The sequence below is a fragment of the Myotis brandtii genome, unplaced genomic scaffold (assembly GCF_000412655.1).
Source record: "Myotis brandtii unplaced genomic scaffold, ASM41265v1 scaffold260, whole genome shotgun sequence".
NCBI lineage: Eukaryota > Metazoa > Chordata > Mammalia > Chiroptera > Vespertilionidae > Myotis > Myotis brandtii.
The window spans coordinates 417,421-431,241 of record NW_005359881.1 but is presented as its reverse complement, the minus strand read 5'-3'; the positions used below and the strand labels follow the sequence as shown (position 1 = coordinate 431,241).

The window sequence follows — 13,821 nt, the reverse complement described above, 5'->3', positions numbered from 1 at the left end:
TAAAGACAGCTAACCGTTAGGTACACTCTTTATGAGCCACCATTATAAACGTCTTTAGGAAGGAATGCATTTGATCTGCACAACAGTCCGAGCAGGCACACGGCTTTGTCATCTTCACTTCACAAAGGAAACGCAAGTTCAGAGAAGTTAAGTATAAAGAAGTTAAGAATAAATAAATGAAAATATATGCACACATATGTACATACTAGTGACCCAGAGCGCGAAATCGCACACGACCCAGGACCCCAGACCCCGCCGCACCGCGGGACGCCCCCAAGTCCTGCCGTGCCATGAGACCCAGAGTCAAGTCCCCGCCCACCCGCGCACGCCTCACACGCAGCCTCCTGGTGACCGGTCTTTGGTCATTACAGCGTTAGGACCACTGGGTTTTTATTGTACAGATAATGGCAGGAAAATGACCAAAATAAACAAATCATGATATGACCCATGGTTATTTATGAATTGTAATATTCTGCATAATTTTCTTTGCAGCACGGTTCAATTTTTCAAATTTTCCACGATGCTGCAATGTTTTAACATTGGGGGGGGGGGAGTCAACATTATTTAAAAATAAAATCACGTCGGTTCTGATTCTTCATGTAGTACCAATGAACAGAGCCTCGTAGCTGTGCGGGAGACAATGTCCCGATGTAAGTGATTTCTGGTATTGGTTGAAGGATAGAAATCAAGTTTCATCCTGTGCCACTCCACAGCTGCCCCCAAATCCCCCCCCTTCCCTGCTGTTCTTGAGGTCCTGATTAAAATGTTCCCCAAGAAACTTCCAGCATGGTTCCAGGTCCATGATACCAATAGGAAGTCGTCTAAAAGGTCATCTAAGAGGTCATCTAAAAGTGCACAAGTTTCATGGATATTTTCCAATGTACACTCAACGCTGCCCAGCTATCAACTTTGCTTTCCTGGAATGTTTGAGATGCCCCTGCCAATGACTCCTTCACTCACTCCCCTCTCCCTAAGCTCCCCTTCCCCCTGCTTCCCCCACAGGGGATCTTGCCTCACATTTTACTGAGAAAATCTAAGCAATCTGCCAGGAGTGCCTTCCTCTTCCCACTACCAAGGGCACAGCCGACACCTCTATGCTCATGCGCTGAGTCTTCCTGGTACTGACACCTGGTTCATGCTTCCTACAAAGGCCATCCCTGCTGCTCTCCATCCCTGCTCCTCTCGCCTCCTCAAGTTCTGTCCTTCTACATGACCCCCCTTTGGTCTGCTCCATCAGGCGCTCTCTCTGCAGTAGACCATAAACTTAGGAACCTCCATGACCCTCTGCCGTTCTAGCCGTGCCCACATTCCACTGCTCCATGCTCAGCACAAGCTCTGGAATGAAAAGGGGGTCTGCAGTTGCTGCCTCTCTTCTCCACAATGATGCTTCCATCCTCCGCCCCACACTCAGAGTGTCTCCAGGTGCTACCCATGCCTCCAGGCGGGGGGCCCAGGGATCACTGCCCTCACCTAATCTTCCTTATGGTCTCTGGGGTCTTCAACACACCGAACTCCTCCCTCCTCCCTAAAACACTGTCTTCTCTAGGCTCCCTGACTGGCTCCTCCTCTAGACCCAAGAGTGTGCCCAGGGCTGTACCTTCCCTATGGCGACCTCATCCAGCCCATGGCCGTCCATGTCATGTACCCGATGATGGCTGCCCAGCACTCACACCTGACTGCCTTCCTCCTGGACACAGAACAGGCATCTCAAACTCTTCATTTTCCCCTTCCCAAGCCTTCTATTGCAGGAAACAGTGCCACTGTTTAACTGGCCCCAACACCAGGGCCGATCTCACATCCCCCCTCAACACCAGGGCCGTCCTCACATCCCCCCTCAACACCAGGGCCGTCCTCACATCCTCCCTCAATGCCAGGGCCGTCCTCACATCCCCCCTCAAGGAGATCCACATCCATCCACCAGGAAGGCCTGGGGACTTGCCCTCCAAACCTTCCTTAGACCCGCCCTGCACCAGGCAGCCCCCGCAGGGACTGCTGCAGTAAACTCCTGACCTGTCCCTCGCCACCCCTGCAGTCTGTCCTTGGGCAGCGTCACTCCTCACCTAGAAGCCTCTGCCTCTGCTTATCTCTCACTTGGGCTCACAGAACGAACATCGGCAAGAAACAGAACTTCAACATTTCACAGCCTCTTTTCATTTCTCAAGTCAGGAGAAATTAAACATTAAAATTGTTAATGGTCTTATTGTTAAGAATCTCTGATAACCTGTGTCCACGTGACTGAGATAGCACCATTTTTCTTTCTGCCAGAGTGACTAGTCCCCAAAACCAGCGTGACAGGCCCTCTGGCCTGGATGCCCCAACAGCGGTCCCCACACAAGAGGAGCAGAAAGGGAGGACTGTGCTCAGAGCTGGCAAAGCCATGGCGGGCATTTGATGAGCAGTTTTATTTACTGTGCCCAACGGCCAAAATAATGGGCGAGAAGAAACCAGGCCCTACAGAAAAGGGCTCTTACATATTGAAAAGTTAGGAACGCTGAAATGTTTTCAGTAGAGAACATTATGATTCACCTCTTATAGGCTGTGGTGACCTTAAGATAACTGTGTATCTGTTCATTTAGTTAAAAACAAGACCAGCGCATGGCATAAAAATATGTAAGTACTGCCAGACGTTATAAACTAAAGTTACCCCAACGCTAATTGCAGTGAGCGCTTGAGAATGATTTCGTCCATCATCAGCATACATATGCCTCCTTTCCGCGTACCTCTCCGGGGCCGCTCCACGCAGAAAGCCCTCAACCTGCCTTTGCACTGATGCTGTGATTCTGTAACGTCTCCAGGCGGCACACGCCACGGTCTTGCTAACCGCTGCACACTGTCCTGTCACATGCATATGAACTAGGCCCGGCTGGTAGACAGTTACCAGCTTTCCATTTCTTGATTATTAAGAACAATGATGCACACAGCCCTGTGTGTGTGTGTGTGTGTGTGTGTGTGTCCTTATGAGTCTACCTACTGGATAAGTTCCCAGCAGTAAAACTGTCAGGACAAAGACACATATATTTTAAACTTGGGTGGATACAGCTAAACTGCCTTCCAAAGTGGCTGCTCCAATTTAATATTTTCTACTGATTAGAAAGACAGAGAAGGGGGGAGAGAAACTTCAATTTGCTGTTTCGCTTATTTATTCATTCATTGGTTGATTCTTATATGTGCCCTTCTGCAGATCGAATCCATAACCTTGATGTATTGGACGATGCCCTAACCACTGAACTGCCCGGCCAGGGGAGGCTGTTCCAATTTATACTCGCAACACCACAGCAGCTGGCCTCACACCTTGATTACTGAGGACAGATTTTCATCTCTTCTGAGAGAGAGATTGAGTTTCTTCTTTCATGTATATCTATATCTATATATTCATCTATATGCCTATACCAGCCGTGGGCAAACTACGGCCCACGGGGCCCGATCCGGCCCGTTTGAAATGAATAAAACTAAAAAAAAAAAAGACCGTACCCTTTTATGTAATGATGTTTACTTTGAATTTATATTAGTTCACACAAACACTCCATCCATGCTTTTGTTCCGGCCCTCCGGTCCAGTTTAAGAACCCATTGTGGCCCTCGAGTCAAAAAGTTTGCCCACCCCTGGCCTATACCTATATATCTATAGCTATAGATCTATGTATGTCTCCATATTCATATTTACATTTATCCTGGCTCTGCCTGCCAGGATAAACAGATACACAAACATACAGATCAACAGACAGGGAGAGAGACAGATATATAAAAACAGAGATCATTTTTGCTTATAGATTTTGGCCATCTGTTTTGGGGCATTCTAATTTCTGGAACTTGAGGAATTAGCACTCTATCTGTCATGCATATTGCCAACTGTTTTTCCTAATGCACTGGTTTTGAATTTGTTTCTGGAATTCTTTCCAAACATCAAGCTTGTGTGGTTTTTATTTTGTCGCTGTCAAATGTGTCAATCTTTTCCTTTGTGGCTCTTGGGGTTTGTGCTGTACTTAGCGAGGCCTTTCTCACTGCAAGACTACAGATAGATTCACTGTAGGGACTTTTTAAAACAAAATTTCAGGGAAGTAAAACCAAGGGTCTGGCAACCCCAAGCTTCCTCAAATACAACAGTGGCCAAATGCATATTTATACGCTGCTTCAGGCAACACGTGACAGATTCCACTTGCACTGCTGCCATTCCCAGGGCAGGCACAAGGAACCACTGCTCAGCTGCACGATCGAAAATGCCTCAGACCCTGGCTGCTCAAACACACCCATCTGCACCCATTTCCTGGGCATGTCCATAGTTATATTTCCGTGGCACTGGGGAGATGGGTGAAGCCATGACACCTGAGAGGCACACATGTTTAAGATGACCACTCGAGGCACTGTATAAAGTGTGCAAGGCCGCCCTGGCCAGTGTGGCTCAGTGGATAGAACGTTAGCCTGCGGACCAGGGTCTTGGGTTCGATTCTGGGTCAAGGGCATATATCACAGTTGCAGGTTCCTCCCCAGCCCGGGCCCTGGTTAGGGCTCACACAGGAGACAACCAATCACTGTGTTTCTCTCACATCGATATTTCTCTCTGTCTTTCCCTCTCTCTTCCACTCTCTCTAAAATCAATGGAAAAATATCCTCGGGTGAGGATTAACAAAAAATAAAATTAAATTAAATTAAAATAAAGTGTGCAATGCAGAGGAGGGCCACCAGCCAGGTATAAGGGCTTTTATAAGAATAACAGTGCAGGTTGTTTTTATAGATCTTCTCTTATGAATCCCCTATTTTGCTAGGAACAATCAGAAAGGGTTGTTCTATGATAGAGGAAGACAGAAAACAAATTCATCAACCAAAGCCAACACAAACAGCACCTCTGATAGTTTTGTAAAACCCAGTACAGCTGTACATGTGTGTACGCATGTGCATGTGCATGTCCTTGTCTCGCTACAGAGAGCCAAGACAGATGAAAGGACTGGAAAAGCTGGTGTAACACCAGCTGCTGGTTCTTTATGACGCTCTCTAACACTTCCTAGCCAATGTGATGGAGACAGTTATTTTTAACCTATTTTTAGTACACATGTAAAAAGTGAAAGAGTTAGCATATGCTGAGCCATATTTTCCAGTTAAACACAAAGTAAAAAAATCCACCAGCAACAAGTGAACTTTACAAATTCAAAATATCTCACTTATTATACAGTAATTCCCAATTCTAGACACTGTGGCTACAGCCAAACTATTAAAGTGCTCTCTTAAAATGCAGATTCCTGGACCCCACTCCTATACATCGTAATTCAGCTTCTTATTAGAAGGCCAGATATTGGCATTTAAAAAATATTTTTTATTGATTTATGAGAGAAAGGGAGAGGCAGAGAGAGAAATATCACTGATGAAAGAGAATCATTGACCGCTGCCTCCTGCACGCCCCCTACTGGGGATTGAGCCTACCACCCGGGCATGTGCCCTGACCTGGAATCGAACCATAACCTCCTGTTTCATAGTTCGACACTCAAACACGGGGCCACACGCGCCAGGTGACATCAGCATTTTTAACACTCCTCCAGTGATTCCTGTTTGGGGAACACTGCCCTTTAGGGAATGTGAGCCAGTCTTCCGCAGGTGGACTCCATCTTATAACACTGCCTTGCGCACGGGCTTTCCACCCGTCCCTGACCATGCTGGGACTGCCCGGGTCACTGCCTGGGCAGGACAAGCCCCACCGCGCTGCCAGGGCCAGGCCGTGCCACAGCGTCTGTACGCTCACGCTCAGGGTGCTGGGTAAGCCCCCTCTGCCCAGCACCTAGCCTCCTCTCAAGGACTGGCTTCGCCTGTGGAAACTGGTTCATGAGCACATGGCAATAAAAAAGAAAACGGACTTCTTCTTTGGCCTAGAGAAGGCCTAGATTTAATAAATAAACACAAAGAAACTGAGCCTCTCTAATTCTAAGATGAAATAACAAGCAAGATGTACTCTTTCTGCCCAGCAAGAAAATGAGCAGCTTTAGCAGGATAAACAGAAACTATAAAAACCAAGGGAAACTGTGGTCTTGAAAGGTCAAATTAGCATGAATTCTTGCTGACTAAAGTAAGAAGATCAATGCTACGTCAGGCAAAAATGTCTCAGCTCATCATGCAGCCGCTGAAAAATGAGTCTAAATTATAATTACCATTAAGTGGAAAAGAAGGCTTCGAAAGGCAGTCCAGCCAACTCCGGCCACGCGCTCTGTTGAGCTCATCACTGGGTTTAGGTTCAAGATGTGATTGGGTAGAATGTTTAGGGGATTTTTAAGCCTCTCTAATATAATTTCCAACAAGAAAAATCTGTGGTAGTTACAGTCCCCACAATTTAATTTCAGCCAGATGCCTTTCCCTGTTTTCACATTTATTTTTAGCCACCACATGGCTGCAGGAGAAACTGAAAACGCGAGTTAGACACAGTTTTCATCGCATATGCAGTGAAAATAGTAACAGTTGGTGTATTTTCTGAAGATTAGTTTTTTTAGGAAAGCAATAAAAATGCACTGTGAACGGATATAGTTCAAATATGCTAATGGTACTACCTAAAGTATCTACAAGGAAGTGAGAAAGATAAAGATAAGCAATGCAGTCAGTAGCTAAATATTCTGTAGCATTTGGTTTAGCAGCTTTTATTTGGAAGACTTTAAAGGTGTTGTATCCAGAGTCAGCTGTCAATGAAACAGCAGGCGTGCAACACTTCTTAAACTACATTTCTATGAACTATTGTAATGACTGACCAAACTAGAAAATGCTTAAACTCTCTCTTACACACACACACACACACACACACACACACACACATATGCACACGTACACACGCACACCCTCTGACTTTAAGGGGAAGTAACAGGCTGCCTTTGGTCTTGTTTGCTTTGTCTTTTGTCTGAATTTGCTCCGAGGGCGCTGGTGGGCATGTGGGCAGGTGGATAAAAGCCAGTCAGTACAGCTGAGTGATCCCATCTGTACTGTGAGGACGGTGGAGATAACACACAAACTCAAACGGAAAGTCACTGTATGTGTCTGCACTTGACCCAGAGGGAGGCTTGCCTGTCTTGTAGTGGGAAATACAGGGAGAGCGTTCCTGATTATCCGCAATCTGCATGTGAGGATGTTCCAGAGACCTTCCGTTTCCCACTAAAGTCATCTTCAGACATGAATGTCCACAATCACATGTAGAGGAACAGAAGAGGAAGTGTTTACGGGAAAGCTACACACGAAGACCTACTCACCGGAGACTTGGTTAATCGAAGGATGGTGCCATTTTTTATTTCATTGCGATTCTGCAAAAGAAAACAAAGTCTTTGTAAATCTTCCAACAGAAGCTTGGAAAGAAGAGAATAAAGGCGAATGTACTCTCCTGAAGACTACAGTAAGCATCCTTGTGATTCCGTTTAGCCTCACTTGAAGAATTTTTCATTATTTCTACAAAGAACTAGTTCTTTAAGAACTTTAAACTGGCTCCCAGATGTGCTAATTTTACATCAAGTCATAGACAGCATTCGGCACAGAGGCAGTAAATAGGGGCCCAAGAATAGCCAACCCCCCCCAAAAAAAGAAATTTTGAAAGGTTTTTAAGGGACTATGATCTAGTAATTCTACTAACACAGGGGTGGATAAAAGCAGGTTTACAGTTGAGAGTGTGCAAAACACAGAGCTAATAATGCTATTGTAATGATCATAACCTGCCGGTCCTTATCCCTACAAACGGCTGTGAATCTACTTTTGCCCACCACACAAAAATTTGTACATGAATATTTATAGAGACATTATTGGTAATACCCCAAAGTGAAAACAGCCTGAATGTCCATGAACTGAAGGATGGCTAAACAAAATGTGGCAGGCCCAGTCAATGGACTACGACTCGGCCATGATACGTGCTACAGCATGATAAACCTTGAAAACATTGCACTCAGTGAAAGAAGCCAACACAAAGCCCGCACGTTGTATGATGCCATTATGGTATATGAAACGTCCAGAATCGGTACATCCACAAGACAGGAAGCCCTGGTGGTTCTCACGGGTGGGGAGGGGAGGGGACATGAGGCGGAATGCTAACGGGGACAGCAGTTCTTCTCTGAGCCATGAGAACCTTCCAAAACTGGTGGTGGTGATGGTTCCACAAATCTATGAATATACTAAAACCACTGAATTGAACACTTGAGGAAGGCCCTTTTCGGGGGTGCAGATTATGTGTCATTAAAGCTGCAAAGAGCAGACAGGAGCAGAGCCGATCAGTCAGTCTGGGTGGTGTGTTTGGGGGAGGCTATTTGAGGGAGTGTTCTGAGCTCTCCGTTAGCCTCTCGGAGAGTAGAATTTCACTGGCAGTTTTATTTGAGGCCAGTAATCAGCCTTCAGGAGCCACACTTCACAGCGCCCACCAGGAGCGGTGAGGCCAGGAGGTTAACAAAGGGCTTTGAGGCTCCTTCTCCTGCTTCCTCTAAGACAGGCCGCACACTAGGATTTCCTCAGGACGCGGCAGGCACACTGAAGTGGTGGGAAATTTCTTGGGGTCTGATGCCAAAACCACGCAGAACACTCACTCTCCCTCAGGCTTCAGGCCAATACTTTCTCCCAAAGAAACCCTAAGCTGCGCATTTCTACCGAGCACAGGAGGCCTGAGGGCCCAGCACTGCGGAACCAGACCCTCCTTGGGGAATGCCAGCCCGATAGATCGAGAGCATCCCCAGCCAGACCCCCGGGCCGTCCCTCAAGAAAGCAGCCTGCTCATCACGGGGAGTACGCAGGCCAGGGCTGAATGACCACCTGCACCAGGCTCAGCAATGAGAAGGCGAAATAAATTTCAGTCATTTAAAAGGTCTCCTTTTGGAGATCAACCGAAGGACTTATATGCATGCATATGAGAATAACTAATGGACACGGAGACATGTGTAATACTCTTTGTAATACTTTAAGAAATAAATAAATAAATAAATAAATAAATAAAAGGTCTCCTTTCAATCCTAAAATCCTGACTCTATGAGAATTGGGGAGGGAGAGAGCACATACTAATTCTAGAATATTAAAGGGACAAGTTTCATACCTCTTTCCTGCTCAATTTCTAAATGAATTGAGAAATAGAATCAGAAGATGAAATGCTAGAATATCCCATTTGTTACTAATTATGGAGAACGAAGCTCAGCGTGAGAACAGCAGACAGCTAACCAAACCCTCAGATTAGATGCCTACTGAGGTAAGACCTAAGGCACTTTCCTTCCCAAGAGGAAAAAGGGGCCCAGTTTATTCTCCTCAAATAATCAGTCCAGGAGGGAAAGACCCCGGTGTTGTGAAGAGGCCAGGAGGGTTTAGCACCAATCTCTCCTCATGGAAGCTGGAGAGGGGATGAGACATCCTAGTAACAGCAGTAAACTAGCCTTTATTGAAAGGCACTGGGCTGTAATATCGATTTAACCATCATCCTAATTCTGTTCCCATTTTAAAGATAAGAAACCGAAACTTCCAAGAGAGAGAGAGTGAGTTACTTGCTCAACATCATGGAGGGGAGGGGAAGGGAGGGGAGGACCTGCCGGGAGGGGCTGGACTCAGTCTCCCTGGCAACGAGAGGAAGACCTAGAGCTTGCATTTATCCTCTGAGGGGTGAGTTCATCAACTGGTCAGCATCCATGAGAGCACAGACGTAAAAGTGGTTTTAGGAAATGCTCTGCAGCCTCCGGGGGTCCCCGTGAGGCCCACGGATGCGGGGCGCTGGGTGGGAGTCTGGGGTGAAATAAAGCAGCGGGCTCCAGGCCCCATGTTGACTCCTAACGTTCTGAGGTCCAAGTACGGGTTCTTTGAAGAAAGGGTCCTGAGGACTGCTTGTGAGAAACCATAACAGTATTAAAACCATGGGCAGCCAGAGCTGGGTTCAAATCCCGCTGTGTGTACTAGTGCAAGCAACCTCATCACTCCGATCCAAGTCTCCGCTTCCCCAACACGGGAGGGCGAGTCATCTCGCAGAGAATGCAGTGGGAACCAGAGGTGGCGGTGCTCCGTGCCTCGCGAGCAAAGGGCTGGAGAAGAAGAGCCACCGCGGCTGCTACACAGAGAGCAGCACCATCCCTTCCGCTGGGCTCTCAGTCGGCAGCTCATTAGCCTTCTCTCTCTTCCTTTCCCCCGAAAAAATGCTTTTTAATCAGTGTTGTTTTTAAAAAATATATATTTTATTGATTTTTTACAGAGAGAAAGGGAGAGGGATAGAGAGTTAGAAACATCGATGAGCGAGAAACATCGATCAGCTGCCTCCTGCACACCCCCTACTGGGGATGTGCCTGCAGCCAAGGTACATGCCCTTGACCGGAATCGGACCTGGGACCCTTGAGTCTGCAGGCCGACGCTCTATCCACTGAGCCAAACGGGTTAGGGCTTAATCAGTGTTTTGTACTTTGGAATAAAAAATGTAAGTGAAAGAACTATTAATACAGGTATTAAAAATTTAAAGGTCCCACCCTGGCCAGGGTGGCTTAGTTGGTTGAGCATCATCCTGTGCAGTAAAAGGTCACCAGTTTGACTCCCGGTCTAGGCACATGTCCGGGTTATGGGCTTGATCCCCAGTAGGGGGCATGCAGGAGACAGTCAATTGATCTCTCTCTCTCATATCAATGGTTCTCTCTCTCTGCCACTACCTTCCTCTCTCTCTAAAATCAATAAGGACATATTAAAAAACAAAACAAGCAAAAACTTTAAGGTCCCAACAGAAGGCCAGACCAAATTCAGAGAGAAAAGCACTGGTGGCCACCTGCCTGGGAGCCTGTGTGCTGTCAGGGAGGTCCCGGGACCTCTCGCCGCGGGCTGAGGGCACCTGCGCACTGAAGAGTGCCGGCTTGGCATGGACACCCGGTGACGAAGGAAAAGGCTGCGGTTGCTCTGATTTCATGCATCCCCTGGGCAGAGGAGAGCATCGCTTTAGAGCAGGGTCTCCAGGCAGGACAGTCTGCAGTGGACCTCCTTCTACCTGCGGAATCTGGGGCCAGGGACACAGCTGTGTGCCCGTTTCCGGGTGTGCAAACGGGGATAGTGCCTGTCTCCCGAGGGTGTTCCGAGGATTAAATGACATAATCCACCGGAAGTGCTTAGAACAGTGTCAGGCACACTGCCAGCGCCCCAAAAAGAGTTAGCTGTTCATTATTCAGCACAAAAATAACATCCCGAAAGCACATTGCTGTGTAGCTGGTTCTAGCGCGTCCCTATATATAATCTGATCAATAAAAAGAAGAGTGTGATCTATGTTCCCCTAAGCCTAAGACGACAGTCAGCAGCTGGGATCCAGAAGACAGGTCACTCGCAAACGTGTGCCTCTCCTCTCAGCAGAGCAGCATGTTGAGGAGGGTCTGAGGGCCTTTGTCATTCTCAGGCCTGTGTGTGTGTTTCACAGGCAGTCAGTCCTTCAGTAAGCACTGTGTGTGAGTGTGTGTGTGTGTGTGTTTCACAGGCAGTCAGTCCTTCAGTAAACACTGTGTGTGAGTGTGTGTGTGTGTGTGTTTCACAGGCAGTCCTTCAGTAAGCACTGTGTGTGTGTGTGTGTCACAGGCAGTCCTTCAGTAAGCACTGTGTGTGTGTGTGTGTGTGTGTGTGTGTGAGTGATTTTGCTTATCTTATTCATTGACTATCTCCTTTCACACTTAGCATGTCACCTCCATGAGAAGAGGTAGTTTATCGTGGCTATATTCCTCTTTTCTAGAACAGTGAGTATCCATGGCTGGCATATGGGAAGTACTCAATAAATATATGTTGAATAAATGGCTAAACCTACTGCATGCCTGGCCATAGAGGAGACACTGAGGTAGATACAAACTTAAATAAGACTTAACTTCTGTCCGCCGGGAATTCAATAAAAGTGAGAGAGACTGATAGGTGATAATTACACCTAGACCAGGAAGGCGTCCTGGGCCCACACAGTGCGTGACCGGCACTGCACATGCACGTGGGAGGGACGGGGAGGGGAAGGGGTGTCCAGCGAAGGCCTCCCGTGGAGGTGATCTTCAAGACCATCCTGTATCAGCAAGGATTTCCCGGGAGAGAAGAGGAAACAGCACATCTCAGGGACAAAACTTGCTCATGGAACGGAGATACGTCCTGAGTGATCTTGGAGGCTGGGACACACCAAGAAAGGAATGACACCTGAAAGGGGGACTTGGTGAGAAAGGTGATGGGATTAAACAAGGCAGTAAAACTCCTAAACACAGACAACATCTGGTGACGACCAGCGGGGAAGGGGGTGGAGGGAAGTGAAAGAGGGTAAAGGGAGATAAATGGTGGAGGGAAACTTGACTTGGGTGGTGAACAGGCAGTACAATACACAGATGGTGTGCTATAGAATTGTACACCTGATACCTATATAATTTTATTAATATATGCCACCCCAATAAATTCAATAATAAACAAACAAACAAACGAATAAAAAGACAGATAAATTAATAAAGGGCAGAAAAGGAACAGAAAGTATATCTGTGGGAGTGTCCGGACTGTTCCCAGTGTCCAGGCAGGAAGGGAAAGCCGGCTGCAGCCACCGCTGCCTCCTCACACCCAGGCCCAGGCTGTACCAGCCCCTGCCGTCACCATGTCTCCATGGGGTGCCTGTTCCTTCGCAGAACGAGCTCAGAGACTCGGGCCTCTGTGTGGAGTGGATAATAAGCTCATGCAGAAAAAATGTCCTCCTCCTACTTTTCCCTCCGAAGTGTGTTTTTCTCAGTGTGCCAACTTTCTATCTAGACAGACAACTTAGGAACAATTTCCTGGTCAAAACTCCAATTCTTCCTCTCTTCCTGCTATTTTGCCAAGAAAGCAGGTTAGAGGGGGAGGGGGCTCGTGTGACCCCATAATGCAGGCCCCCAGAAGGCAGGCAGCTCCAAGGATCTCTCTCTCTCTCTCTCTGCCTCTCTCTCTCTCTCTCTTTCTCTCTCTCTCTTTCTCTCTCTCTCTCTCTCTCTCTCTCTTTCTCTCTCTCTCTTTCTCTCTCTCTCTTTCTCTCTCTCTCTTTCTCTCTCTCTCTTTCTCTCTCTCTCTTTCTCTCTCTCTCTTTCTCTCTCTCTCTTTCTCTCTCTCTCTTTCTCTCTCTCTCTTTCTCTCTCTCTCTTTCTCTCTCTCTCTTTCTCTCTCTCTCTTTCTCTCTCTCTCTTTCTCTCTCTCTCTTTCTCTCTCTCTCTTTCTCTCTCTCTCTTTCTCTCTCTCTCTTTCTCTCTCTCTCTTTCTCTCTCTCTCTTTCTCTCTCTCTCTTTCTCTCTCTCTCTTTCTCTCTCTCTCTTTCTCTCTCTCTCTTTCTCTCTCTCTCTTTCTCTCTCTCTCTTTCTCTCTCTCTCTTTCTCTCTCTCTCTTTCTCTCTCTCTCTTTCTCTCTCTCTCTTTCTCTCTCTCTCTTTCTCTCTCTCTCTTTCTCTCTCTCTCTTTCTCTCTCTCTCTTTCTCTCTCTCTCTTTCTCTCTCTCTCTTTCTCTCTCTCTCTTTCTCTCTCTCTCTTTCTCTCTCTCTCTTTCTCTCTCTCTCTTTCTCTCTCTCTCTTTCTCTCTCTCTCTTTCTCTCTCTCTCTTTCTCTCTCTCTCTTTCTCTCTCTCTCTTTCTCTCTCTCTCTTTCTCTCTCTCTCTTTCTCTCTCTCTCTTTCTCTCTCTCTCTTTCTCTCTCTCTCTTTCTCTCTCTCTCTTTCTCTCTCTCTCTTTCTCTCTCTCTCTTTCTCTCTCTCTCTTTCTCTCTCTCTCTTTCTCTCTCTCTCTTTCTCTCTCTCTCTTTCTCTCTCTCTCTTTCTCTCTCTCTCTTTCTCTCTCTCTCTTTCTCTCTCTCTCTTTCTCTCTCTCTCTCTCTCTCTCTCTGCCTCTCTCTCTCTCTCTCTCTCTCTCTCTCTCTCCTCTCCC

General features: G+C 46.9%; 1 protein-coding gene across 4 annotated transcripts in view; it reads right to left on the bottom strand.

Annotated features, from left to right (window-relative positions):
• ELMO1 (engulfment and cell motility 1) overlaps window positions 1-13,821 on the bottom strand; it is a 402,414-nt gene that overhangs the window by 255,507 nt on the left and 133,086 nt on the right. For all 4 annotated transcript variants that reach the window (XM_005868063.2, XM_005868065.2, XM_005868064.2 and 1 more), the window contains one exon: window positions 7,214-7,264. In XM_005868063.2, coding sequence (XP_005868125.1) covers window positions 7,214-7,264 — 51 coding nt within the window. The remainder of the gene's footprint in view (window positions 1-7,213; window positions 7,265-13,821) is intronic.